This window comes from Panthera pardus, unplaced genomic scaffold, assembly GCF_024362965.1.
Source record: "Panthera pardus isolate Hobbes unplaced genomic scaffold, ASM2436296v1 HiC_scaffold_15, whole genome shotgun sequence".
NCBI lineage: Eukaryota > Metazoa > Chordata > Mammalia > Carnivora > Felidae > Panthera > Panthera pardus.
In genome coordinates this window covers 57,826,491-57,853,492 of record NW_026526710.1, presented here as the reverse complement: position 1 = coordinate 57,853,492, position 27,002 = coordinate 57,826,491, and the positions used below count along the sequence as shown (strand labels likewise).

At 36.5% G+C, this 27,002-nt stretch overlaps 1 protein-coding gene across 1 annotated transcript in view; it reads left to right on the top strand.

Annotated features, from left to right (window-relative positions):
* The window catches only part of RIT2 (Ras like without CAAX 2), a 371,092-nt gene extending 344,680 nt beyond the window's left edge, over window positions 1-26,412 (top strand). The window contains exon 5 of the mRNA XM_053902650.1: window positions 25,916-26,412. Coding sequence (XP_053758625.1) covers window positions 25,916-26,143 — 228 coding nt within the window. The 3' untranslated portion in view covers window positions 26,144-26,412. The remainder of the gene's footprint in view (window positions 1-25,915) is intronic.
* Window positions 26,413-27,002: the final 590 nt, after the last annotated feature.

Below are 27,002 nucleotides of genomic sequence, written 5' to 3'. Positions count from 1 at the left end.
TTTCACAATCAAAAATTTACATAGGGAGATGCAGTCTCTGAATATTCAAGCCTAGGCTGTTGGCTTACCCTTGGGGCTAGAAGTAGGGTCAATCTCATCAAAATTATTGGGCTGATAAATAGAAAAAGGATAGCTGTCCCAAGGGATATGGAGATACTATTTCCAAAAGGGAGAGGTCTTTCTTGGCAGGCAAAAATAGACATCTATCACTGCAATGCCTACAGAACCCCACCTCACTTCTAATTTAAAAAGAAATACCTTGTCTGTAAGTAACAGAAATCTGGGAATTTCTGTCTTAGGCAACAGGGCCTCATTCAATAGTATCAGAGGAGCAATAAAACCAGATCTGAGTTTTAAAATTTTCCTTTACTTTCTTCTGCAGTTTCACTTTTCATCCCTTTTTGACCTTTAATTAAAGTGGGCTTTGGAAGCCATTCATAGAAACCTGCTTCCCTCTGGTAACTAATTAGGCTAACCTCCACTTAACTTCAAGCCATCCTGTTTGTGCAAAGGGCTTCTGAAGAGTTATCATTTCACCTGTACCCAGGATGAGGTATCCATGGAAACCCTGAACTTCTAATGACTGGTAGTTGGCAGGCTTAGGCACCCAGAGGGCAATTTATTGCTCAGCTGCCTCAAGACCAGCACTTGGGCCTGCCATCCTGATTTAGATGATTTTTGTTAATGGTAACTCCCCACCAAAATCTATCTTGGGTTGATCCCAGTATCATTCTGACAAACTCATTCAGAAAGGTAAATGTATAAACTCAACTAGATCAGGATGTGGAGCAGAAATCTCCTGTAAGGGTAAGTCAAGGACATGGAATAATCATTACATTTTGTTTTTTACCACCATGTGGATACACACACACACACAATATACTATATACAAATCGTACATAAATTATATAAATAATTATGTACCTGTTTAAGTAATAAATATGCAAGGAAACATTTAAGTATATATATGCACATACATAAAAGAATAGTCTTTTCCCTTAGGCCAGGGCTCAAGATCACTGATGTCGACACACTTTGTTCTTTCAGCCTCCTGGCTCTCCCTGGACCTCGTGTTTTGCTTTTGTCCTCTCGGTATGTGAGGGCTGACCTTAGCAGAGAGCCGGCTGTCTTAAATATGGCAGGTCATCTATCAATCCCTCCCCAGGCTGTCAGAGTTCCTTTTAATCTCACTTGTAATTTTCCAGGGGAGGTTTACAAAAGCCACAAACAGAATTTTAATGTTGTAAAATACCTCATGGAGACAGTAAATATTTCCTTTTTCATGAGGACAGGCTGTATGGCAACTGGTCTCAGAAAAGATGAAGACATTTTCCAAGTTAGTTTACTATACTTAAATTGTCCATGAATTGGATCATTTGCATTACTCTTCTGAAGTGATTCTCTTTACATACAGTTACAACAGGCATAGGCATACATTTCTTGTTATTGGATGCCTGATTACAGAAAGGTTTTTTCTTCTGACACAAAATATTAATTGCTTTCATAATTGCAAAATATTCAGCCTACTAATTTGCAAATGTATTCATTATGCATTCCAAACATCAGATCCAGAACCTAATGGCAAAATTAATGGATATTCCAAGTCCCCACTGGGGAGAAAACATAGGCTCAGGGAATCTTTCAAATGGATAGATGAGTGCCCCTAAATATTAAGTCAATAAGGACATTTCAAGATAGGTAGATAAATGGACTCTTCAAATTTCTTAGATCAGCTAGCAAGTAAACACTATGAACTAAATAAGGCTGCATCAAAAACTAGTTTGGTAAGTGAGACTTTGTTTTAATTGTTTATGCTAATACTTCATAGCTTTCTCGGAGACAGCACAGACTTAGTGAAATGAGGTCAGTAGGAAATTTTCTCAGAGCAATCTCTTATACAACTCTAAAGAAGATAACATTAGTGATTCTGTGACTTTATTTGTGAATCCAATTCATTCAACAAATATCATATCACTGCTATGGTTAAATTCTGAGAATACAAAATGAACATGATTATTTTTTTATCCTGAAGAAGTGCTATTTATGAGGACAAAGGGTATTTAGCCCACAGGGTCCCTGGGAAGACATACAAGGTGGATTGGAGGTGGTAGCTAATCCTTTATGTCAAGGACAGTAGAGGTTAAACTTTTAACAGATGTGAAACATTCCCTGCAAATGTATCTAGGCAAAGGGAATGATGCGTTTGGTAAAGTGAAAGGACTTTTAAGTGGCTGGGGTATAGAATATGGAGGATAGGGGCTAGTTAGCAACTGGGTGAATGTTGGTAATACTCTTAGAAATGGGACATAAAAATTTAAAAAAAAAGGGCAGCCATGGAGGGAGAAAGGGGAAAAAATGAGTTTGAGAAATCATTGAAAACTGGGTGTGGAACTTTAGATATCATCTTCCTTGATTTTATAGATTAAGGACATTGGTGTCCAAATAAGTATGGTCAATATGTTACCTTGCAGAGCACAACTGTGGAATGAAACTCATGTGCAGAAATTATTTCTAAGTTCCATTGGTTTACTTTTCCCTGGAGCATTATTTATTTGATCCAGATCACCTTCCTCTTTGTCAATTTAGGGTTGCCCACCTTAGACACACAAAAAGAAGATATATTATGCAACTCTTGCTAGTGTTCACCTGAACTATTCTAGTTTAGTAAATATTTATTGAGGATCTACAGTGTACAAATGCAGTGTATTGGTTAATTTGAGATGAATAAATACATTGTAACTATTCATAAGAGGCTAGATGGTAGGGAAGATGTATTTTGAATAAGTCATCAAAGGAAGCTATTTCCTAGGAAGTAGACAGTGCTAGTAATGACATTGCAAAGGGTATATGTCAGCCTTTTATATTTTTGCTTGTTTATCAAAGAAGTTAAAATGTAGTGGCTCCCTAGCAGAGGGAGTAACAAGCATAGTGTAAAAAAACCATTAATGTCTAGTGTGGTTAAGCAGTTATTCATCCTCTGTGGTTAGAAAAGTAATGATCTTACAACCAAAGTTTCATTGTTGTTGATGCTATTTATCTGCTTTATAGATGCTTTTTTGGGTCACACATTACTCTGTAAGAACAAAGCAAAATGGAACCATCTGCTTATTTTTCTTCTGAGCCTTTTTTTTTTCAGTTTAACATTCTACAAGACCCTCCTCTGAAAATAAGACAGAGCCATCATCTGAATATAATCAGTAGGAAGGCCATAAGTGGAAGACACCATTTATGTTTTCCAGTATTAAAAGAGATGTCTTATGGAAGAAAAGGATGGGAAAGGTGTATTCTAAATGTCTTTACAAGGCCAGAATTGAGACAAGAGATAGAAAATATAGGGAGAATACTTTATTCTTAGTATTATTGACTTGCACCCAGTGAAAGCTACACATCATAGCCTGGAATTCTGTTATACATGAATAAACTCATCACTGGAAGTGTCCATAAAATGTCTCTGTGCCCCATCTCACAGGAATGCTTTAAAAGCAATGATGTCTGACTTCCTTACAACACTAATTGTCTCTAATGTCTATGATTCCATGATCTACCTTCCTACTCAGCATGGCTTGCACTTAGATCACAATTGGTTAAGGGAATTCGAAATTTTGCTCAATTAGATGTCACCCTGAAAGACCAAGATCTGATCACAAAAGCAAACTTAGGTTGTGTGGATAGTCATATATTATATGAGGGGGATAAACTAAGAAAAACTGAATCCCTAAGGCAAACATTGCATTGATTGGGAGGAGGAGGAGGAAATAGCAGAAGCCAGATTTTGAAGCCAATTTGATGATGATTCCAAGTGTAGGAGACACAGAGGTGAATGAAAGGAGCCCTGTTTGTGTGCCCATGAAATGTACTCTTGGTACAGAGTAAGAAAAACATTAATTGTAATGAAACACTGAGTGATAAAAACCAAATGCTTAGGGATTTAAAAAGGGAGAAATCATACTCAGGCTTGGGGATCAGCAAACAGTTCATGGAACAGAATCTGGGAATTACTGTAGAAAAACCTAAGGGATTAGTAGAATGTTGGCTGGTGAAGACCTCAAAAAGGACAGGAAGGAGGAGAAGAAAACATAATGGAAGAAAATAGGACAATGGAGGAAAACAAATTTAAGAGGCTATGGCAGAGAAAGGTGAGGAGAACAACAGAGGAAGAAAACAGTGTTCATGGAGAGAAAGTAACTCCACCCCCCACTGATTAAACATACTGTGGCTCTTAGCGGGGGGGGGAAAAAGAGACTTGTGGTTTTAGCAAAATGCTTTTATGACACATTTAATAAAATACACCCAAAGGAGAATTCAACCATTCTGAAGAGTGATATGGTAATGGAGTCAAGTGTATCAGAGTAACTGTGATAGTAGAAGGTCCCCCTCCCCCACTCTGGTACTTGTTCTAAAGACGAGAATCATACTTCTAATTCATCAGTGTGATTTCTGACTGGAGACAAGCCAATCCTACGTATTAAATGAATAAGTAAAATCCAAATTATAGTACATTTAACATGTAATAAGCATGAGGCATTCTGTTTCTCCTTTATATATCTTATTAACCCCATTTTAAGACAAGGGCATTGAGTATTAGAAAGGTTAAGTAACTCAATTATGGTTACTCAAACTAGTAAGCAACAGAGATGTGATTAGAACTCAGGCCACCTGATTTCATAAACCATCCTCTTAAGTAGAATACTTTTTTCCCTGTATCTTAGTAAAACCTGCTGTTTTGACTAATACAGACTATGTATGTTCTCAGCTGCTTCTGTGGAGGATGGAGCACAGATAATGTCAGTAAGCTGACAAGTCACTGCAGTGATAGTGTTGTTTGCTCTGTGCTCTGACATGACCAGAATCTGGAAGAGAAAACAGGTGTCACTGACTTGGAGATGCAGTCTCAGACCACTGCTTCTTAACAGACTTGTCAAGGTTACCTTCCTTTCTCTGGCATGCTGTGCACACAGCTATCAGGAGGCAGGTCATTTTGTTCACCTGGGGAGGGATTGGGCAACTGGGCTTGAGAAAAAACAAATGGAAGGAGTTTCTAAGGCCGCAGAGGGGTTTCTTGTAACAGTTAAAAGCTGTCATCTGTGCAGCCACTTGAATCTACATATATCTTCCAGATCCAAAGGGATGGAACTGGCAGATAAATATTCTATTACAAAAAAAAAAAATTACAGGATATAAATTTCAAAAATATAAATATAAATTTATTAAATTCAGTAAATAAAAATTTAGTAAAAAAATATATAAATTTAAATATATAAATAAAAATTTAAATTTAGCTGCTCACTAAACAGGGGAAAGGGGTAGCAGCCTGGAGTCTCTGTCATCCTCTCTCCATGCAATGCTGCTTGCTTCAGGAAGTTTCTTCTCTGTGCTTTTACATCTAGTGTGCTCTACTTGTCCCATGCACTGTCTCTTCAGGCCAGTCTTCTGTTCTAGACAAAGAAGCATCTGTAGCTGTATAGAGAGAATCTTGTGTTTTAGTGCCAACTCCAGCACTGAAGAATGGTACTATCTCAAAAATTAAGGAATTCTCAATACTGTTCAAGATTTGAAACTAGGGAAAATTTCAGCTCTATAATTCAAATTCTCTTCAGGCTAAATTTAAGAACCTAAAAATGGGTCATTTTACAGAGGAATGTGCAATAGGTATGTGCCTACAAAAAGTAGTCATTGACAGAGATGTTGTAGAATGACATGTAATGGCTTAAAGATGACCTTGAAGGTCATTGCAAGCCTGAACTCTTTTGTTTTGAAAATATTCCATACCCTTTTAACTCTGGTGGCCCAACAAATGCCCTTGATTCATCTAAGAACCTAAACTGCTTCATTACCAATTATGACTATGTACATATTTATTAAATACATTCTGTGTGCTAGAAGGTTATTGACCGTACTACTATACAATCTATAATTTGCATAGAAACCTTCTGAAGTGGATACTATTATCCTTTTTATCTTGAGGAAATTGGGGTTTGAGAGGCAGAGTTACCCAAATAAGAGGTGAACCTGACTTCATGTACTACTAATACCTGTAGGAATAAATAAATCACTGTTTTATGAGCACTTATTTTGTGCTACTCACTGTGTTAATGATGATGGGGGAATCACAGAAATAAGTTAAATTGGAGAGGTAAATGTCTGCCTTTATGTTATGGAAATTTCTCTCTTATTAGAGTATGAAGGATAGATTAAGGTCAAATCTAAAGGCACAAATATCATTTAGGGGATAAATAAACAAGAACCCTGAATTAGGGCAATGACCATGAAAAGGGAGAGGGAAGATATAATATATATAATAATAAGATGAAAATGGAATAACTTGATTATCAATTAGCTTTAAGGATATGGAAGAATTTGAAAGATCTTACCTAGATTATTGGGAGTATTGGTGCCTTTAGCCACGATGTAACATGTGGTGAGGAAAAATAATTAATTTGATTACAAATTTGAAGTGCTTATGGGACATTTCAGAGAAACTCCCCAGAAGAGAGTTGTACATATGATTCTGGACTTAAAGTGAGAAATGAGGTTTAAAGACATCAATAGGGGCTCATGAGCACTTGTGATGATTAAAGTTATGAACTTGAATAAAAAACATATAAGGAACAAATGTGAAATAAGAATAGAAACAAAGTAGAGGTCAGAATCCATGGGCACATAGATACGGGAAGAGTAAACAGGATTTTCAAGATATTCAGAAAGAGCTTAGAAAAATCAGTAAATAAGGAGGTCACCAACTCAAATGAGAAATTTAAAGAAGAAAGTAGTCAATCTGTCAAATATTGCAGATGCTGAAAGATCACTAGAAGCACCTATTGGGTTTGGCAGCAAGGGTGATATTTATATTTGAAAACCATTTTAAGAGAATGGAGAGGGAGGGAAGCAGAATCCAGATTCTGAATGTTGATGTGCAAATCAGAAGTGATTAAATAAGGACATAAACCTGATATGTTTTTTTTTTTTAATTAAAGTACAGTCGACAGTGTTACATTAGTAACAGTTTTACAATAGTATTTCAACAACCCTGTGCTATGCTGGTAAGTGTAGCTACCATATGTCACCATTCAATGTTGGGATACAATACCATTGACTATATTCCCTATTCTGTACCTTTCATCCCCATGACTTATTCATTCCATATCTGGGAACCTATACCTTCTATTTCTCTTTACCCATTTTTCCCATCTACTCCTCTCCCCTCTGGCAGCCACGAGTTTGTTTTCTGTATTTATGGGTCTGTTTCTGCTTTTTTTTTTTTTTTTTTTTTTTTTTTTAGATTCCACATTGAAGTGAAATCAAATGGTATTTGTCTTTCTTTGTCAGATTTAGCAGAATTCCCTCTAGGTCCATCCATGGTGTTGCAAATGGCAATATTTCATTCCTTTTTATGGCTCAGTTATAGTTCACTGTGTGTGTGCACACACTACATTCTCTTTATCCAGTCATCTATCAGTGGACACAGGTTGCTTCCGTATTTCTTCTATTTTAAATAGCATTGCAATAAACACAGGGGTGCATGTCTTTTTGAATTCATGTTTTTGTTTCTTTGGGTAAATACCCCGTAGTAAAATTACTGGATCATAGAATGTTTATATTGTTAATTTTTTAAGGAACTCCATACTGTTTTCCACAGTGGCAGCACCAATTTGCCTTCCCACTAATAGTGCCTGAGGGTTCCTTTTGTTCCACATCCTCACAAACACTTGTCATTTTTTGTCCTTTTGATACTAGCCATTCTGACAGGTGTGATCTTTTAAAAAAAAAAAAAAATTTTAACGTTTATTTATCTTTGAGACAGAGAGAGACAGAGCATGAACAGGGGAGGGGCAGAGAGAGAGGGAGACACAGAATCGGAAACAGGCTCCAGGCTCTGAGCTGTCAGCACAGAGCCCGACGCGGGGCTTGAACTCATGGACCGTGAGATCATGACCTGAGCCGAAGTCGGACGCTTAACCGACCAAGCCACCCAGGCGCCCCTGACAGGTGTGATCTTATATATGGTCTTGGTTTGCATTTCCATTATGATTAGTGATGTTGAACATCTTTTTATGTCTGTTGGCCATTTTGTAGGTCTTCTTTGGAGAAATGTCTATTCAGGTCCTCTACTCATTTTTTGGATGTTGAGTTGTATAAATTCTTCATGTATTTTGGATAATAATCCTTTACTGAATATATCATTTGTAAATATCTTCTCCCATCCAGTAGGGTGCCTTATTTTAAGACTGTGCATCCTTCTCCCACTTTTCTGTTTCAGCCCCATTCTATCTTTCTTTAATCTTCTACAAGTGTTTTCCTGAATAATCTACACTTAATGGTAAACTGAAGGACAAATATAAGAAAGTAACTAGAATCAGACCCTTAAAATAGGTGACTTGCATATTTTTCTGGGAAAAATAGAAAGGCTGAAAATAAAGAACAGAGTGGGGACAACTCACGTGGCAGGACTGAAACAAGTACTGAAGAGGACAGAACCCAGAGCCCAGATGGGACAGAATCTGTGACTTCTCTTCATTTGAGCCTGGGAAAGTAAGATAATACATAAAATGACACAAGTGAGTTTGTAGGTGCTAGCTGGAATGTTATACTCTTTATTTTTGGATACTTTTATTTTCTCATTGAGGTGAAGTTAAAGGGCAAGAATATCTGCTGAAAATGAGAACTGAAGGTTTTGAAGAACTAAATGAGGAATAGAAAAGGGCACTAGCTAATGATAAATAAAATGATTGACAAAGACATTGATGGTTTTGCTAAAATTGAAAACTAAATTTATAGTAGTGCCAATAAGCATAAGCTTATAAATTTTTCAAAGAAAAAATGCCAGCTCCCTAGAATACTTGTTCAGTTTTATGTTCTATAGATCCCAGAGTTAGAACTTGTATCAAACTTACTTTGTTCAAGTTCATTCTTCTTTACAAGGCATAACTTTTCTAAATATAATCCAAAAGAATACCTATGTTGACCATGAACATGAAAAAACCCTGATACCCCTAGCTTTCCTTTGGACCACATCACAGTCATCTACCACTGTGTTCCTTAGACCCCCTCATTCAAAAAGGATCATGACGCAACCCTCTTTTTTCTCCCCCTGCTCAGAGATTCTGCAGTGCACATGTCTTATAGAGAGAGTATATGTAATAGAGCATTTGTGGCACTCAAAACCTTTAGCAGTTCAAATGAGATTTGGGCTTTTGAGCTTTCTAGTTAATTCATGGAGAGTTTTTCTGTAAAAATAGGTTTCTTCTTCCTTGGTTGCCTTTCGATCCATTTATTCACCCATTTCTTCAAGGAAGAGATATAAAGATGGTTACTGAGCTTGGTTCATGTGCAACACAGTGAGGTTTTTGTCCCAGTTGCTGGGAAAGCAATTTTCCTTGCCCTCATGGCCTTTTTCTGCAGGAGATCCACACTTTACACACCTAAACAATTTATTGCTTAATTATAATTGTTATATGTGTTATAAGTATAATACATAAGCTCCTTCTATTTTTACCTAATATAAATTTATTAATGTAATGAATTAACTGTTGAAATATTTTTTGACACTTAAGCTCTCCAAGTACTCTTTAAAGTATGGGAAAACCATTCATCTAATATACATCAAATACAGACATTTACTTATTTGTGCAAATATATGAAATATCTTTGGGCATGGACATACATATATGTATACTTAAACTTACATATTCTGGCATATATATTTCATATACTGCCTAACTTTATTGATTTATAATTTTAACAAGATATTTTAAAAGTAAAGTCCTTAGGAGCAAAATTCAAAGAAGCAGCCAGATATTGCTGTTAGCAAAATATTTAGCATTAACTTTCTCTTTTTTCCCTTCTTAGTAACTACTGGCTGCCATGGCAACCTTCCCCCCACCCCCACCTCCCAACATACCAGGGCTTCCTGGATGAAAAGCACAAGGCCTTGGAGATTTCAAATGTCTCTTGTACAAAGCAGTCTAAACCCTTTACCCTAGAGCCATTACCATCCTGTGCCTCAGAAGGACTGGCTACACCATTTAATTATGTCCTGCTTTTCTCTCTATTCAATCAATATCTCTCCAGAACAGCAGGAGAGAGAAAACCTTTTACATGTCTTTGCACAGAGTAGGCACTCAAGAAACAGGCTTTTTAAAAATTACTTGATGGTTTTCAAGCAAATTTCATATGAATCTATATAAATTAGGCATTTAAGCTCATTAGTTTGTTCTGAGAGTGCTGCTCTTCATTCTCTACCTTCTTCTTCATGCTTTGGTTTAAACCACATTAACTGCAGATGATCCAACAAAAGCACCATTATCACCTCTGCCTTAGGCCATTGTTAGTGCTTCCATCTGAGACTACTTCCAGTTCCCCCCAAACACCCAACCCCCTCCAACCTAGGTAATTGCTGCTTGTCATTCAGGCTTCCTACAAAGACATCCTCCCTGAGGATATTCTACCTGAGAACCAACCACTAATAAGGGTCTGGGCACTACTTACAAATGTCACCATAGTGCTCTGTGCTTGCCCCTGTCATGGCACTGATTATAGTGATTTGAAATTTCCTTTATATTTTCCTATTGCTCCAAAAACTAGCACCTCTATTTAATGTAACCCCAGCACTGCCTATTGCTAGGCATCCAATAGTGTCATTCTAAGTGCTGGCCACTGTGCTGGAGCCAGGTACAGCAGTGAACAAGACTGACAAAATTCCTGTTATAACAAAGCTTACACTGTACTGGAAGAAGACAGAACATAAACACAGGAATAAATTAGTAAGATGATTTCTGAGGGTAATTAAGTGCCAAGAAAACAATATGGTAGAACAATGGAACAGAATCACTGGCAATGTGCAGAATATTTTGTAGAGAATATAGTTAGGCAAAGTGTCTCAGTGGAGGTGATATTTAAGCTGGGGCACGACTGATGAGAAGAAAACAGACACAGAAAGTATAGGGAGGAGCACAAAAATGTGCAAAGGCCAGAATTTGCAGTGGGCATGCAAGGAAGTTTGTTTCAGGGCTGGTCTGAGCATGTTCTGGAGTGGCAGGGATTCTTGAACAACTTCTGTGGTAACCGGGCCAACTGGGCCAACGTTCACTACCTAACTTGCTTACACCAAGCTCTGCCCCTCCCCACTTCAGCAGATCTACCCTTCCTAGTCACTTTTGCCTTGGTCCTTGCAGTGGGGAGATCCCTTCTCCCAGAAGACTAGTGCAAACCTTGACAACACCATTTCTCCCAAGTTGCACGTTTTTGTAGGGTCTGGGTCTCAATAGGGGCAGGCCCTAAGAAGCCCACATGCACCTTGTTAAAATCATGTACCCGCACATTTTGTTGCTTACAGATCTGTCCAGCCCCAGTCCCAGTTGTGGCTGCAGGTCTCATTTTAGAAACAGACCTGTATACACCTTGTTAAACTGGGAACCCTACCCTGGTGAATGACCAAACACTGCCCACAACAGCAGGGCACACGCAACACCCACATAAGATACCCCCCAACATGCCAGGTTCCGGTGAACAGGAACACTGCATCATAGGGAACTAGAGGACTTCTTCATAAGGGCATCATTTTCAAAAGCAGGAGACATAGCTGACTTTATTAACATAGAGTTAGACAAAATCAGGAGACAGAGGAATATGTCCCACATGAAGGAATAGGCCAAAACCACAGCAAAAGAACTAAATAAAACAGAGATAAGTAATATGTCTGATAAAGAATCTAAAGTAATGATCATAAAGATACTCACTGAACTTGAGAAAACCATGTAGGACATCAGCAAGACCCCTATAGAGATTAAAAAAAAAAAAAAAGAACCAATCAGAGATGAAGAACACAATAAATAAAAAATACATTAGATAGAATAAATAGCAAGCTACAGAAAGCAGAGGAACAAATTAGTGACCTAGAAAACAGAGTAATGGAAAGTAATCAAAGTGAGCAGGTCAGAGAAAAAAAAATGCCAAATAAGAATAGACGTAGGGAACTCCATCAAGCATAGTAAGATTTGCATTATAGGGATCCCAGCAGGAGAAGAGAGAGAAAAGAGTTGTAGAGAATTTATAAGAAGAAATAATAGCTGAAAAGTTCCCTAATCTGGGGAAGAAAACAGATATCCAGATCCAGATCCAGATTCCCTCAACAAAATCAACCTAAGGAGGTTCACACCAAGACACATAGTAATTAAAATGGCAAAAAAATACTGACAGAGAATTTTGAAAGCAACAAAAAAAGACCATTACATACAATGGAAACCCCAGAAAGCGACCAGCTGATTTTTCAGTAGAAACTGAAAATGGATAAAATGGATTAAAAAAAAAAAAGGACCCATCCATATGCTGTCTACAAGGGAATCACTTCAGACCTAAAGACATGCAAATAGATGTCAAAAGAAAACTGGGGTAACACTACTTATATCACAAAAAATAGACTTTAAAACAAAGACTGTAACAAAAGACAAAATAATCCAACAAGAAAATATAACAATTATAAATATTTATGCACCCAAATACTTAAAGCAGCTGAAGAGAAACATAAAGGAACTAATTGGTAGTACTACAATAATGGTGAGGGGCTTTAATTCCCCACTTACATTGATAGATCATTAAAACAGAAAATCAACAAGGAAACAGTGGCTTTCAATGACACATGGGACCAGATGGATTTAACAGACTTGTAACATTCCATCCTAAAACAACAGAATATACATTCTTTTCTCACAGAAAACATTCTCCAGGATAGATCACATATCAGGCTGCAAAACAATTCTCAACAAATTTGAAGAGACTGAAGTCATACCATCCATCTTTTCTGATCACAACACTATGACAGTAGGACTCCACCAGAAGAAAAAAAATCTGGAAAGACCATAAATATATAGAGGTTAAAAAACATGCTACTAAACAATGAATGGGTCAATGTGGAAATCAAATTGGAATAAAAAAATGCATGGAGACAAATGAAAATGAAAACACAACAGTCCAAAATCTTTAGGATACAACAAAAGTGGTTTTAAGAGGAAAGTTTATAGCAATACTGGTCACCTCAAGAAGCAGAAAAATCTTGAACCTACCTTATACCTAAAGGAGCTAGAAAAAGAGCAAACAAAACCCAAAACTAGCAGAAGGAAGGACATAATAAAGATTAGAGCAGAAATAAATGATAGAGAAACTAAAAAAACAAAACAAAACAAAAAAAACACAAAAAAGCAATAGAACACATCGGTTCTTGGGAAAAGAACAGTAAAATTGATAAACCTCTAGCAAGACTCATCAAAAACAAACAAAAAGCACAGAAGGACTCAAAAAAAAAAAAAAAAAAAGAAGTAGCAACTGACACCATAGAAATACAACTGTAAAATAATATGAAAAAATATATGCCAACCTAGAAGAAATGAATAAATTCCTAGAAACATATAACCTACCAGAGGCAGGAAGAAGCAGAAAATTTGAGCAGACTGATTAGCAGCAATGAAATTGAATCAGTAATTTAAAAACTCCCAACAAATTGATGCCCATGACCAGATGGCTTCACAGGTAATTCTACCAAACATTTAAAGCAGAGTTAATACCTATTCTTCTCAAGCTATTCCAAAAAATTTAAAAGGAAAGAAAACTCCCAAATTCATTCTATGAGGCCAGCATTACCCTCATACTAACACCAGATAAAGATACTAAAAAAAGAGACAACTATAGGTCAATATCCCTGATGAACATAGATGCAGAAATCCTCAATATTAGCAAACTGAGGGGCGCCTGGGTGGCTCAGTCGGTTAAGCGTCCAACTTCAGCTCAGGTCACGATCTCACGGTCCGTGAGTTCGAGCCCCGCATCGGGCTCTGGGCTGATGGCTCAGAGCCTGGAGCCTGCTTCCGATTCTGTGTCTCCCTCTCTCTCTGCCCCTCCCCCATTCATGCTCTGTCTCTCTCTGTCTCAAAAATAAATAAAAACGTTAAAAAAAAATATTAGCAAACTGAATACAACAATATATTAAATAAATCATTCATCATGATCAAGTGAGATTTATTCCTCGGATGTAAGTTTGGTTCAGTATTTGCATATTAAAAAAATAATACATCAATAGGAGAAAGGATAAAAATGATATGATCATTTCAATGGATGGACAAAAAGCATTTGACAAACTACAACATTCATTCATGATTAAAAAAAAAAGACCCTCAACAGTGTAGGTTTGGAGAGAATATACCTCAACAAAATAAAGACCATATATAAAAAACCCACAGGTAAGTTCATACCCAATGAGAGAAAGCTCTTAGCTTTCCCCTAAGGTCAGGAATAAGACAAGGATGTCCACTCTCACCACTTTTATTCAATAGTACTGGAAGTCCTAGGCAGAACAATTAGACAACATAAAGAAATAAAACGCATTCAAATTGGTAAGGAAGAAATAAAATTTCCACTATTTGCAGATGACAAGATACTCTATATAGAAAACCTGAAAGACGCCACCATAAAACTACTAGAATTGATAAATGGATTCAGTAAATTTGCAGGATACAAAAATCCATGTACAGAAATGTGTTACATTTCTGTATACCAGTAATAAAAAGCTACAGAGAGAGAAAATAAAGCAATCTCATTTACAATTGCACCAAAAATAATAAAATACCTAAACATAAACTTTACCAAGGAGGTGAATGACCTGTATTCTGAAATTATAATATTGATGAAAGAAATTGAAGACAACACAATGGATTGGAAGAACAAATACTGTTAAAATGTCTATACTACCCAAAGCAATCCACACATTTAATGAAATCCCTATCAAAATGCCAATAGCATTTTTCACAGAACAAGAACAAACAAACCTAAAATTTGTATGGAACCACAAAAGACCCCAAAGAGCCAAAGCACAATTCCAAATTTCATTATATTAGAAAGCTGTAGTAATCAAACAGTATGGTACTGGCACAAAAATAGACATATAGATCAATGGAACAGAATAAAAAGCTGAGAAATAAATCCATAATTCTATGGTCAATCTTTGACAAAGGAAGCAAGAATATGCAATGGGAAAAAGACATTCTCTTCCACAAATGGTGTTGGGGAAAACTGGCCAGCAACATGCAAAAGAATGAAATTGGACCACTTTCTTATACCACACCCAAAAATAAGTTTGAAATGTGTTAAAGATCTAAATCTGAGACCTGAAACCACAAAAATCCTAGAAGAGAACACAGGTAGTAATTTCTCTGACATTAGCTGCAGCAACGTTTTTCTAGATATGTATCCTAAGGCAAGAGAAATAAAAGCAAAAATAAACTTTTGGGACTACATTAAAATAAAAGCTTCTGCACAGTGAAGGAAACAACCAACAAAATAAAAGACAACCTACTGAACAGGAGAAGATATTTACAAATGACATACCTAATAAAGGGTTAGTATTCATGATATGTGAGGAACTGATACAGCTCAACACCCAAAAAACAAAAATGGCAGAAGAGATAAATATACATTTCTCCAAAGAAGACATCCAGATGACCAACACATGAAAACATGCTCAATATCACTCATCATCAGTAAAATGCATATCAAAACTACAAATGGCTTTTACTAATCACTTGTCAGAATGGCTAAAATAAAAAACTCAGGAAACAACAAGTGTTGGAGAGGATGTAAAGAAAAAGCCCTTGGGCACTGTTGGTGGGAATGCAAACTGGTACAACCACAATGGAAAACAGTATGGAGGTTCCTTAAAAATTTAAAAATAGAACTACCCTATAATCCAGTAATCACACTACTGGGTATTTACCCAAAGAATACCAAAACACTCATTTGAAGGGATATATACACCCCTATGTTTATTGCAGCTTTATAATTGCCAAACAATGGAAGCAGCCCACGTGTCCATCGACTGATGAATGGATAAAGAAGAGGTGGTATGCGTGTATGTATATCTGTGTGTGTGTGTGTGTGTGCGCGCGTGTATGGAATGGAATATTGCTCAGCCATAAAAAAGGAATTAAATCTTGCCATTTGCAATGACATGGATAGATCTAGAGAGTATAATACTAAGTGAAATTGTGAAATTTATCAAAGACCAATACCATATTATTTCACTCCTATGTGGAATTTAAGAAATCAAACATATGACCAAAAAAAAAAAAAAAAGAGAGACAAACCAAGAAATAGACTCTTCACTATAGAAGACAACTGATGACTATCAGAGGGGATATGGGTGGGGGTGGGTGAAATAGATTAAAGGGATTAAGAGTACACCTGATGAAAACTAATATATGGAACTGTTGAATCACTATATTATACACCTGAAATTAATATAACACTGTACGTTACACTGTAATGAAAATTAGAAAGAATGAGTTTCTCACATGTCAGTGATTGCAGCTGAAGGTGGGAAATTCTTCCTGGTGCTTTGCTTTGTTTTGTTTTTCCCTGCAAAGAGTTTGAGATGACATATATGCACTTACATTCATTCATTCATTCATTCATTTATTATGAAATTTATTGTCAAATTGGTTTCCATACAACACCCAGTGCTCATCCCAACAGGTGCCCTCCTCAATGCCCATCACCCACTTTCCCCTCCCTCCCACCCCCCAACAACCCTTGGTTTATTCTCAATTTTTAAGAGTCTCTTATGGTTTGGCTCCCTCCCTCCCTCCCTCCTTTTTTTTCCCCTTCCCCTCCCCCATGGTCCTCTGTTGAGTTTCTCAGGATCCACATAAGAGTGAAAACATATGATATCTGTCTTTCTCTGTATGACTTATTTTACTTAGCATAACACTCTCCACTTCCATCCACATTGCTACAAAAGGCCATATTTCATTCTTTCTCATTGCCAAGTAGTATTCCAATGTATATATAAACCACAATTTCTTTATTCATTCATCAGCTGATGGCCATTTAGGCTCTTTCAAGCTGTTACAAAAAATAGAAAAGGAGGGAAAACTTCCAGACTCATTCTATGAAGCCAGCATTACTTTGATTCCCAAACCATACAGAGATCCACCAAAAAAAGAGAACTACAGGCCAATATCCCTGATGAATATGGATGCAAAAATTCTCAACAAGATACTAGCAAATCGAATGCAACAGCATATAAAAAAGAATTACTCACCATGATCAAGTGGATTCCTTCCTGGGCTGCAGGGCTGGTTCAACATTCGCAAATCAATCAACGTGATACATCACATTAATAAAAGAAAAGATAAGAACCATATAATCTTGTCAATCGATGCAGAAAAGGCCTTTGACAAAATTCAGCAACGTTTTTTAATAAAAACCCTCGATAAAGTCGGGATAGAAGGAACATACTTAAAGATCATAAAAGCCATTTATGAAAAGCCCACAGCTAACATCATCCTCGATGGGGAAAAACTGAGAGCTTTTTCCCTGAGATCAGGAACACAACAGGGATGTCCACTCTCACCGCTGTTCTTTAACATAGTGTTGGAAGTTCTAGCATCAGCAATCAGACAACAAAAGGAAATCAAAGGCATCAAAATTGGCAAAGATGAAGTCAAGCTTTCACTTTTTGCAGATGACATGATATTATACATGGAAGATCCGATAGACTCCACCAAAAGTCTGCTAGAACTGATACATGAGTTCAGCAAAGTCATAGGATACAAAATTAATGTACAGAAATCAGCTGCATTCTTATATACTAGTAATGAAGCAACAGAAAGACAAATAAAGAAACTGATCCCATTCACAATTGCACCAAGAATCATAAAATACCTAGGAATAAAGCTAACCAAAGATGTAAAAGATCTGTATGCTGAAAACTATAGAAAGCTTATGAAGGAAATTGAAGAAGATACAAAGAAATGGAAAAACATTCCATGCTCATGGATGGGAAGAATAAATATTGTTAAAATGTCAGTACTACCCAAAGTAATCTACACATTCAATGCAATCCCAATCAAAATTGCACTTACCTTTATTTATTTATTTATTTAAATTTTTTTTAACGTTTATTTATTTTTGAGACAGAGAGAGACAGAGCATGAACGGGGGAGGGTCAGAGAGAGAGAGGGAGACACAGAATCTGAAACAGGCTCCAGGCTCTGAGCTGTCAGCACAGAGCCCAATGCGGGGCTCGAACTCACGAACCACGAGATCATGACCTGAGCCAAAGTCGCACGCTTAACCGACTGAGCCACCGAGGCGCCCCGTGCACTTACCTTTAAATGGAAGATAGGTGCAAAAAAAAAAATAACATGCAGATTAAAAAAGCAAATTAAAATTACTTTCATTAGAGCTGGTCAAGCAAACTGGTGAGGCTACTCATTGTTAAAACTGATCAAAATCACCTATACAGCTAAACAAAATGAAAACTGAACAAGCTAATTTTGGGCAACTTTTCCTTCTTATTTTCTTATTTACAAATAAGATGTTTTGGTCCCATATTTTCCAGGAAACTCATTCCTGTTACACTGATGATGTGAGATCTGTAATGAAAATTATTATCTTCATGGGTAACAATGAATTGAAAGACAGAAAGATATTAAAAAATGTAAACAAATCCCAAAGAGATATAGTTCAGTAGGCTGAACCACAAAGATATTATGCTTGTAAAGCTTCTCTTGGAAGAACCAGACCCATTCTAATGCCAATCTCTCCTCATTCAAGGTTAGCAAATATAGCAAAGCAGTATCAGAATTTCCTCCTGGGTTATTATTAAGAATTATATAGATGACTAGACCACCACCATTACCTTGAGTACCTTTACAATAAAGCGCAATGAAGCTCCTAAAGTCAGCAGATTGTTGGGACTCAAACTCTAATTGACCAGCATGCTTGCCACTTCCCACTGGCAGCTGGGCCCAGGACTAGAACAGGCTGTGATCACCATCATGCCCCAGTGGTCTCTTCAATCCCCCATGCAGCTGTGGCTGTGCTCTAATGCCTCCTTGGGAAGATAGGAAATGGCATTTCAGTGAGTACCTGGTGCATTATACAGTGATCTTCTTCAGTGAAAAAGGTCACATATATTAAAAAGATGGTTCCCATGGGTTATTGAAATTTTCTATTACTTGTATAAAACATTTTTCTTTATTCCCTTTTTTTCTACCAGTGCTTTCTAAAGCCTCTGGGTGGCACATTTAATCACAAACTTGCCTTGCAATTGAGGGGCATGGTGGTACAAAGGGATCTGCATCAATTGTTACTTCCCCAACCCCCAATAACCTTTCTACATTTATTTTTCCCTATGTTTCTGTATTTAGCATTTTCTTTCTCTGTAAATGCAATACAAAATGTTCTATGCTATCTGTAATTTAAGAATCATCTCAAGTTATAAAACCTCAGATCAGAATAATCAATTACATATATGTGGAATACTGGCAGAGGAAATTGGAAAGACACCATGAGAAATAACAAGGATTGGAAACAATACTTGATGGACAAGAGTAGAACTTGATGGGTGTTTTAATCAGGTGTGTGACCTTAAACATTGCTTAACCCTTCATGGGCCTGAAACTCTTCATCTGGGAAATAAAAACTCTTAATTTTTTATTAACACTGTGCTTCTTCCTTGCCAGTTACTGTATGGCATGGATGAATATTTATCATTTAAAAATCTTTTATTTAGGGGTGCCTTGTAAGCTCAGTCGGTTGAGCATCTGACTCTTGATTTCAGCTCAGGTCATGATCCCAGGTTCATGAGATTGAGCCCCGTGGTAGGCTCTGTTCTGAACACAGAGGCTGCTTGGGATTCTCTCTCTCCATCTTCCCCCCTCCCCTGCTCGCAAACATGCACATTCTCTTTACCCAATTAAATAAACATTACTTAAAATTTATATAGATAAGATATAAAACATTGGAAGAATATGTTACATATCCTGGTTTTGAAGCCTAATATAGAAGCTGTTATTTCTTATTATGTTACTCGGGTTCTGAACCACTAAAAACCATTAGTGGGCTAAAAATTATTCCTGGTGATACTGTTGAAATATTTATAGCCTTTAAACAGACCAAAAATTACTAAGCATAAAGCCCAGAATCTGTAAAAATAAATGTTTTTTGGACTTACTTGCTTCTTACGTGTTTGGATTCATGTTCTTCCATTGAATCTATAGTATATTGATTCCAATATCTGATATAGGGATGACTAATTATGGTTTCTCAATATTGATGTGAGATCAAATTTATTGAAATGTTGGAATTTTACAGTATGTTTTCACTTTAACATTTTTCTTAAAAATAAAAACTTTAGGTGAATTTTTTAATGAATTATAAATAGATAAAATATTTACTAAGTTTAATTTCCTTTTGGATTTCATTATAACGAATGTGAAAATTAATGAGTTGTAACATGGAATTAATATTCTGATAATAAATCTAAGAATTACACTACTACATTTCATGCTTTGAAATAGCATGTTCATGATTACTGTGTTACTTACCAAAGGAAGGAATAGCTACAGAGTCAAATATACCTCAACTGGCTACAATAATATAATAAGCAGTTATGTCATCTATCATTTGCTTATACATTTTCTTTTTTATTTTTTTTAATTTTTTTTTTAACATTTATTTATTTTTGAGACAGAGAGAGACAGAGCATGAACGGGGGAGGGTCAGAGAGAGGGAGACACAGAATCTGAAACAGGCTCCAGGCTCTGAGCTGTCAGCACAGAGCCCGATGCGGGGCTTGAACTCACGGACCGTGAGATCATGACCTGAGCCAAAGTCGGCCGCTTAACCGACTAAGCCACCCAGGCGCCCCTGCTTATACATTTTCAATACAAATCTATGGATGGGATTTTTCTATTTTTTTCATATTAAGATTATTACATTGGACTTTTAACTGAATTTTGATGTTTCCAATGATGTGTGATAGTTACAGTTTTATAATTAGGGAACATTTCATAAATGTGTTTGTATAAAAATATTTTTCAAATGTGTAAGAAAAAAATATACAGATTTAAAGACTTTAACCCTCTTCTACTCTTTCCAAAGAAAAATTATCTTTGCTAGAAGAAATAATATCCATACATAAAAAATAATCCAAAATGATGATAACTCAATGGTAGGGTATCATTGAATGAATCTTCACTTCCCCCACTGATTTGGAATGCTACCCAATGCTATATCAAGCTCCTATATATTTTATAATCTTGTTTCTAGACTCTCCATCACATTGTATTGGTCTGTCTAGCCCTTAACTAATAACCCACTACCTGAACTGCTACAGATTTACAGATATCTGTCTGTAGTAGGATGAGTCCAACATTGTTATTGTTCTTCTCTCCGCCTCCTTACTAGAATTCAAGTATTTTCTTTCCTATGAATTTTACTATCTCTGTGTAACATTCAAATCCTGAAATCTTTTGAAACTTAGAATGTATTTTTTATTGAAATTACACATTACTTTGAGATGATTTATAATCTATGTGATATTGAACCTTCCCACTAGAAACGTAAGTCCATAATGTTATCTGACTTCAGAAACTAAAATAAACAGGTTTTAATGTAGTGTGCAAAATGTGACCAGACCTAATTCATTTTGTGACTAACCAGGATCTGATGTGATCTGAGTCTTCAATATATCCTGTTTACTGTGAATGTTAAAATATTTAGCTATAGAAATATTACTGTACTTGAGGAAATGGTGATGCCCCAAATTCAGAGGGGGACTTATTATATAGTACATTTGAGTTTTTCACTAATGTACCATACAGAAAACGTACACAAATTATAAGTATACACTTTGTAAATTGTCACAAAGTGAACTCACCTTAAACCACCAAAGGAACTACATATTATCTCCTAACACTAAAGAATAGTTTTCTTGTGTTTCAATTTTCTAAAAGTATAATTGTGTACCATATTAATGTAACAAGAGGAGAAATTGGATGTGGGGTATATGGGAACTATCTGTACTTTGTCACATTTCTCAAAAACGTTTCATAGATTTGATTTCTGTCACTAAACACTATTGTGTAAGATTTATAGAAGTTTTATATAGCAATTTCATTCATGTGCATTGAACAGTATTCCATTCTATTAATGCACAACAAATTATCAAATTCACTTATAACACTTGTGTTGCTTTTAGTTTTTTTTGTTATTTGTGATAATGCTGATATGTACATTTTTATAGAAGTTGTTTGGCAAGTATATCCATACATAGTCACTGAAGAAGGTTTCTGGTCACAGAGACTTAATTGTGGAAAGGTCTTAATTACATATTTAATTCCTTATATAAGGTATAGAGGATAATAGAGATTTTCTGTTTCTTCTTGTTCTGAGTTCTGGTAAATTTTGTTTTAGGAATTTGTCCATCTAACTTGTCAGATTTCTTGACACAAATATAACATTCCCTAATTACTTTCTTTAAGATTGCAGGATCTGTAGTGATGTCCACCTTGTCATGATTTTTTTTTTTTAAGTTTAAGAGGGAGAGTGTGCGTGTGAGTGGGGCAATGGCAGAGAGGGAGCAAAAAAACCCAAGCAGGCTCCACAAGGTCAGCACAGAGCCGTACCTAAGGCTCAAACTCCTGAAACATGAGATCATGACCTGAACCAGAATTGTGAGTTGGACTCTTAACCAAAGGAGCCACCAGGTGCCCCTCTCCTTTGTCATTTTTAATACTGTTTACTTGTACCCTTTTTCCACCTTTAAGCTGTCTTGCCTGGGGTCTATCAATTTAACACCTTTGGACTTAGAAAATAATCATGCAGTGGAAAAGACTACTTCATTGGTTTCTGTCTTTATCATTCCTTCCCCTGGCTTCCTTTCAGTTTAATTTCCTGATTTTTATGGTAACTTTTTGAGGTTGCTTTTGATCATGAAACTTGAGCATTTCCACTTTTCTAAAACATGGATGTAGTGCTATAAACATCATTCTGAACACAGCATTAGATATCCCACAAGTAGTGATGTGATTTTCATGTAATATCTTTTTTGACTCAGTGACTATTTAGAATTCTATTTTACAAAAGTATTTGGGGATTTCTTCTTTTAAAAATTAGTTTATAGCTTATTCCATTTGTTTAGGAATATACAATGACTTTGATTCTTTGCAGTGTTTTGAGACTTTATAGCTTAGCATATAGTCAATATCTATAAATGCTTCAGGTTCATTTGAAGAAAATGAAGTTTTCAGTTGTTGGGTAGAGCAGCTTATATGTAAATTATATAAAGTGTGGTGTTTTGTTCAAACTTTCTACATCCTTACTTATCTACATATTCTTTCAATTGCTGAGGGAGAACAGTTAAAATTTTTAGTTCTGTGCACTTACAAAATGAGGCTGTGACTTTTAGTACAAACAAATGTAAAATATCATGATAGATTCATCTTTTTAAGTAATAACTTTTATCTATTTTTTCTGATATTATATCAATATAAAATCTTTTTGTATTAATTTCCATTCAAATTTCACTGTATATCTTTATATTCGAAGTGTTTCAACTGCAAGTGTTAAAAAAAAGATTGTCAGACCAACTTTTTTTTAAAACTAGATAGGGTTCTGCATTTACATATAAATGGTTTTGGTAGATTCTATTTCTTTACAATTCTTTGTGAGCTGAGTATACATCCTGCTTCATTGACTTCAGGTTTCTCCATTTGTCTTTTGACCTCTGGGATGTAGGTAATTGCCCACTGCTCTGTCATGGAAACATCATATGCCAGATAAGATGTGCTCTTTGGGCCTGAGTTTTAGAACAAGAAGACAAGAGAGACAAACCAGATCCCAAACCACAGCCTGGAGCTGACTGTCACAGTCTACCTACCCTCCAGCTGCTAATAAGCAGTGAGAGCAAGAAACACTTTTGCAAGCTACAGAGATTTTGAGAGGCTGTTTTTGTATATATATAGCCTAATGAAAGCTGATTAATTTTAGAAAATCATACCATAATGTGGTGTTGCTATAGAAAACACATAAAATATGTGTCCATTAACTTCTGAGTTAGGAAAACGATTAAAGGACTCTGAAAAATAAATGGCATCTGTGCAGTGTCAAAACATTTGGTAAGACTGTCACCTGTGATTCCTTGGAAATCAGACAAGTTAATATATGACTTTGTCTAATTGCTGGTAAGACAGAATCTTAATAACTTTAGCTGGTTGGTTTTAGCTGTGTTTCCTGAGTTACTAGAAGATAGAAATGAGCTCGAAAAAGGATTGGGGTGTTGGCCAGCAGGAATGAAAGCCCTTGGTGAGGTTGGTATTTCACAGACCAGAAAGGACCTGGCTTTGAAATCAGACCTGTTTTTATATACCAACTCAACCATTCATTAGCAGTATGATATGGTATATCAGTTAAGAAAAAGTGGCTTATGCTCTGGTTACAAACAACTCCAAAATGTCATCAGCTTAAAAGTTGCCTTAGTTAAGTCTGGTGAATATATCCACCCTGGTGGATATAACAAAGTTCCTTAGTTAAGCCTGGTGAATATATCCACCCTGGTGAACCAGGAGCACTATTTCCCCTTATCCTTGTCATAGTTCCTCAGGTGTCCAGGCTGATGGAGTCTCTAGTTCACCATATACTTCCATTTGGCAGGAAACATGAACATATAAATATATAGACATGTGAGTAACTTTAACAAATAGATCAATAAAGGGGCACCTAAGTGGCTCAGTCGGTTGAGCATCCGACTTTGGCTCAGGTCATGATCTCATGGCTCATGAGTTCAAGGCCCGTGTCAGGCTCTGTGCTGACAGCTCACAGCCTGGAGCCTGCTTCACATTCTGTCTCTCTCCCTCTCTCTGCCCCTCCCCGAATCACGTTCTCTTTCTTTCTCTCTCAAAAAGTAAATAAAATAATAATAATAAATAAATAGATCCGTATGGGCATAGAGGTCATCAAAACATATTGAGTCAAGGCAGCCTTATTCCTGCTTTCTTCAAGCCAATGTGAATAATCTGGTAGAGCTTCATGGGAGTGCTAACATTTGACCAGAATTATTAGCACACAGCTACAGTGACCTATAATCCCCTGTTTAAATTTATTTTTTTTAATGTTTATTTATTTTTGAGAGAGACAGAATGCAAGTGGGTTAGGGGCAGAGAGAGAGGGAGATGCAGAAGCAGGCTCCAGGCTCTGAGCTGTCAGCACAGAGCCCGACATGGGGCTCGAACTCACGAGCTGTGAGATCATGACCTGAGCTGAAGTCGGACGCTCAACCGACTGAGCCACCCAGATACCCCTATAATCCCCTGTTTAAATATTTGTCCATCACTTATGTTTGAATCTTAATTCACAGTTATTAAATCCAGGTATTTTTATTAATCATCCTCTCTTCTCTAATCTCTCTAATGGTGATTTAGGCGCTGTGTCTGAGACATTAAAGAGATGATAAGGCATAGTTCTTGATCTCACTCAGTTTACAATCTCTAGAGGACCCACTGCAATAACATGCACCCCAGCATGGATTAGTATCACAGAACTTGTAAAGCTCTAACCATGCTCTGAGGGGTTGGCCAGAGACTTATCTCATAATGAGTGACATTTTGCTTTTGTTTTCTTTTGCCAGAAGATTGTTTTTAAAGTTCACAGCAACGTCAGATTGGCTTATTCTTAACTGAACCTCTCGACTATAACAGTGGTTACAGAGTTTTAAATATGTACTCAGCATATATGATGCACCTTTTATAGAGAATGTCACTAACAAAAAGCCTTGAGGTAGATGTGATTATCCTACATTACAAATGAGAAAACTGAGACCAAAAGGTAAAAGAAACTTATCCGAATTTGCACAACTCAAATGCAGGAGAGATGAAACTTGGAAACCCACCAGTCTTATTTGAAAGCCATGGTTTGGGCCATGGTGCTTTGGTACCTTTTACTGAAATCTGGAGAATTGATTTTTAGTAAGTTCTAATCAATTTCCCTTTTACAGATTCTGATTTCTCATTTGTTCTTCAGGTTTAGAAAGTTTTTGATCCAAGCATTCCTCCCTTCTTCTTTTTAATATTATTTATTTTTTCCTTAGGTATCTACAGAAGAAGGCTTGAGTCTGGCCAGGGAATATAACTGTGCTTTTTTTGAGACTTCTGCAGCCCTCAGATTCTGCATTGATGACGCCTTTCACGGTCTAGTGAGGGAAATCCGCAAGAAAGAGTCCATGCCATCCTTGATGGAAAAGAAACTGAAGAGAAAAGACAGCCTATGGAAGAAGTTAAAAGGCTCATTGAAGAAGAAGAAAGAAAGCATGACATGATATCCTTGCTTCTAACTCCCTTATTCTCTTTCTGAATTTTATCAGTTGGACAATTCCATGTGTTGCATTTGGCTTCAATATTTTCTGTCTCTCTCTCTCCTTCTCTTTAAATATCTGCCTATAGGTAAAAGCAAGATCTGCATAACTGTACCTCTTGAGATAGTTTTGTTTTGCCCTTAACAGTTGGATGGATTTTGTCAATCAGCTGGATATGCTGTTTAAGTTTTTACAATATATTACTAAATAAAATTGACATTCCAATTGCCTCATTTCCCTTTAAAGGTCTAGCTTCATTTGGTATGCTGTCTGGTTATAGAGGAAATTCAAAATTGCAGACAGAATGATAAAAGGCTCAGGGGATCTGCCTTTGCCTGATAAGACTCTGATTGTTTGCATTTCAGGAATCTCAGTAAATAATGAAGAAGCTCAGGAAACAATTCAGAGCAGGAGTCTGCAGCCTTGTTTTTCCTTAACTGTAGAAGGCTAGGTGCTTTTTAGTGAAGATAAACCTTAGTGGAATTTATTAATAATAGGAACCAGTTGTGGCTTGTTGGAGGGCTGAAAGGAAATATCCCGGTATTTGCAGGGCTCTGCCCTGTTAGGCTTTGGCAAAATTATCACAGTAAAGTCACTGAGCTGTGGCAAAAGGATATTTTCCTTGTAGCCAGAAGAGAGGCTAATAGGAACTTGGTGGTTCAGATATTCATAAAAAGACACACTGTTCCCTCTCAGTGGGAGTCCCTCTTAGGACTGCTTCACCTACAGGGCAAGAGGCTTTTTGACCCAGAGACCCTATATTATCATGGGCTTAATTTCCCATCTCTTCTTACTTGAACCATGAAACACTACCAGTTAGAGG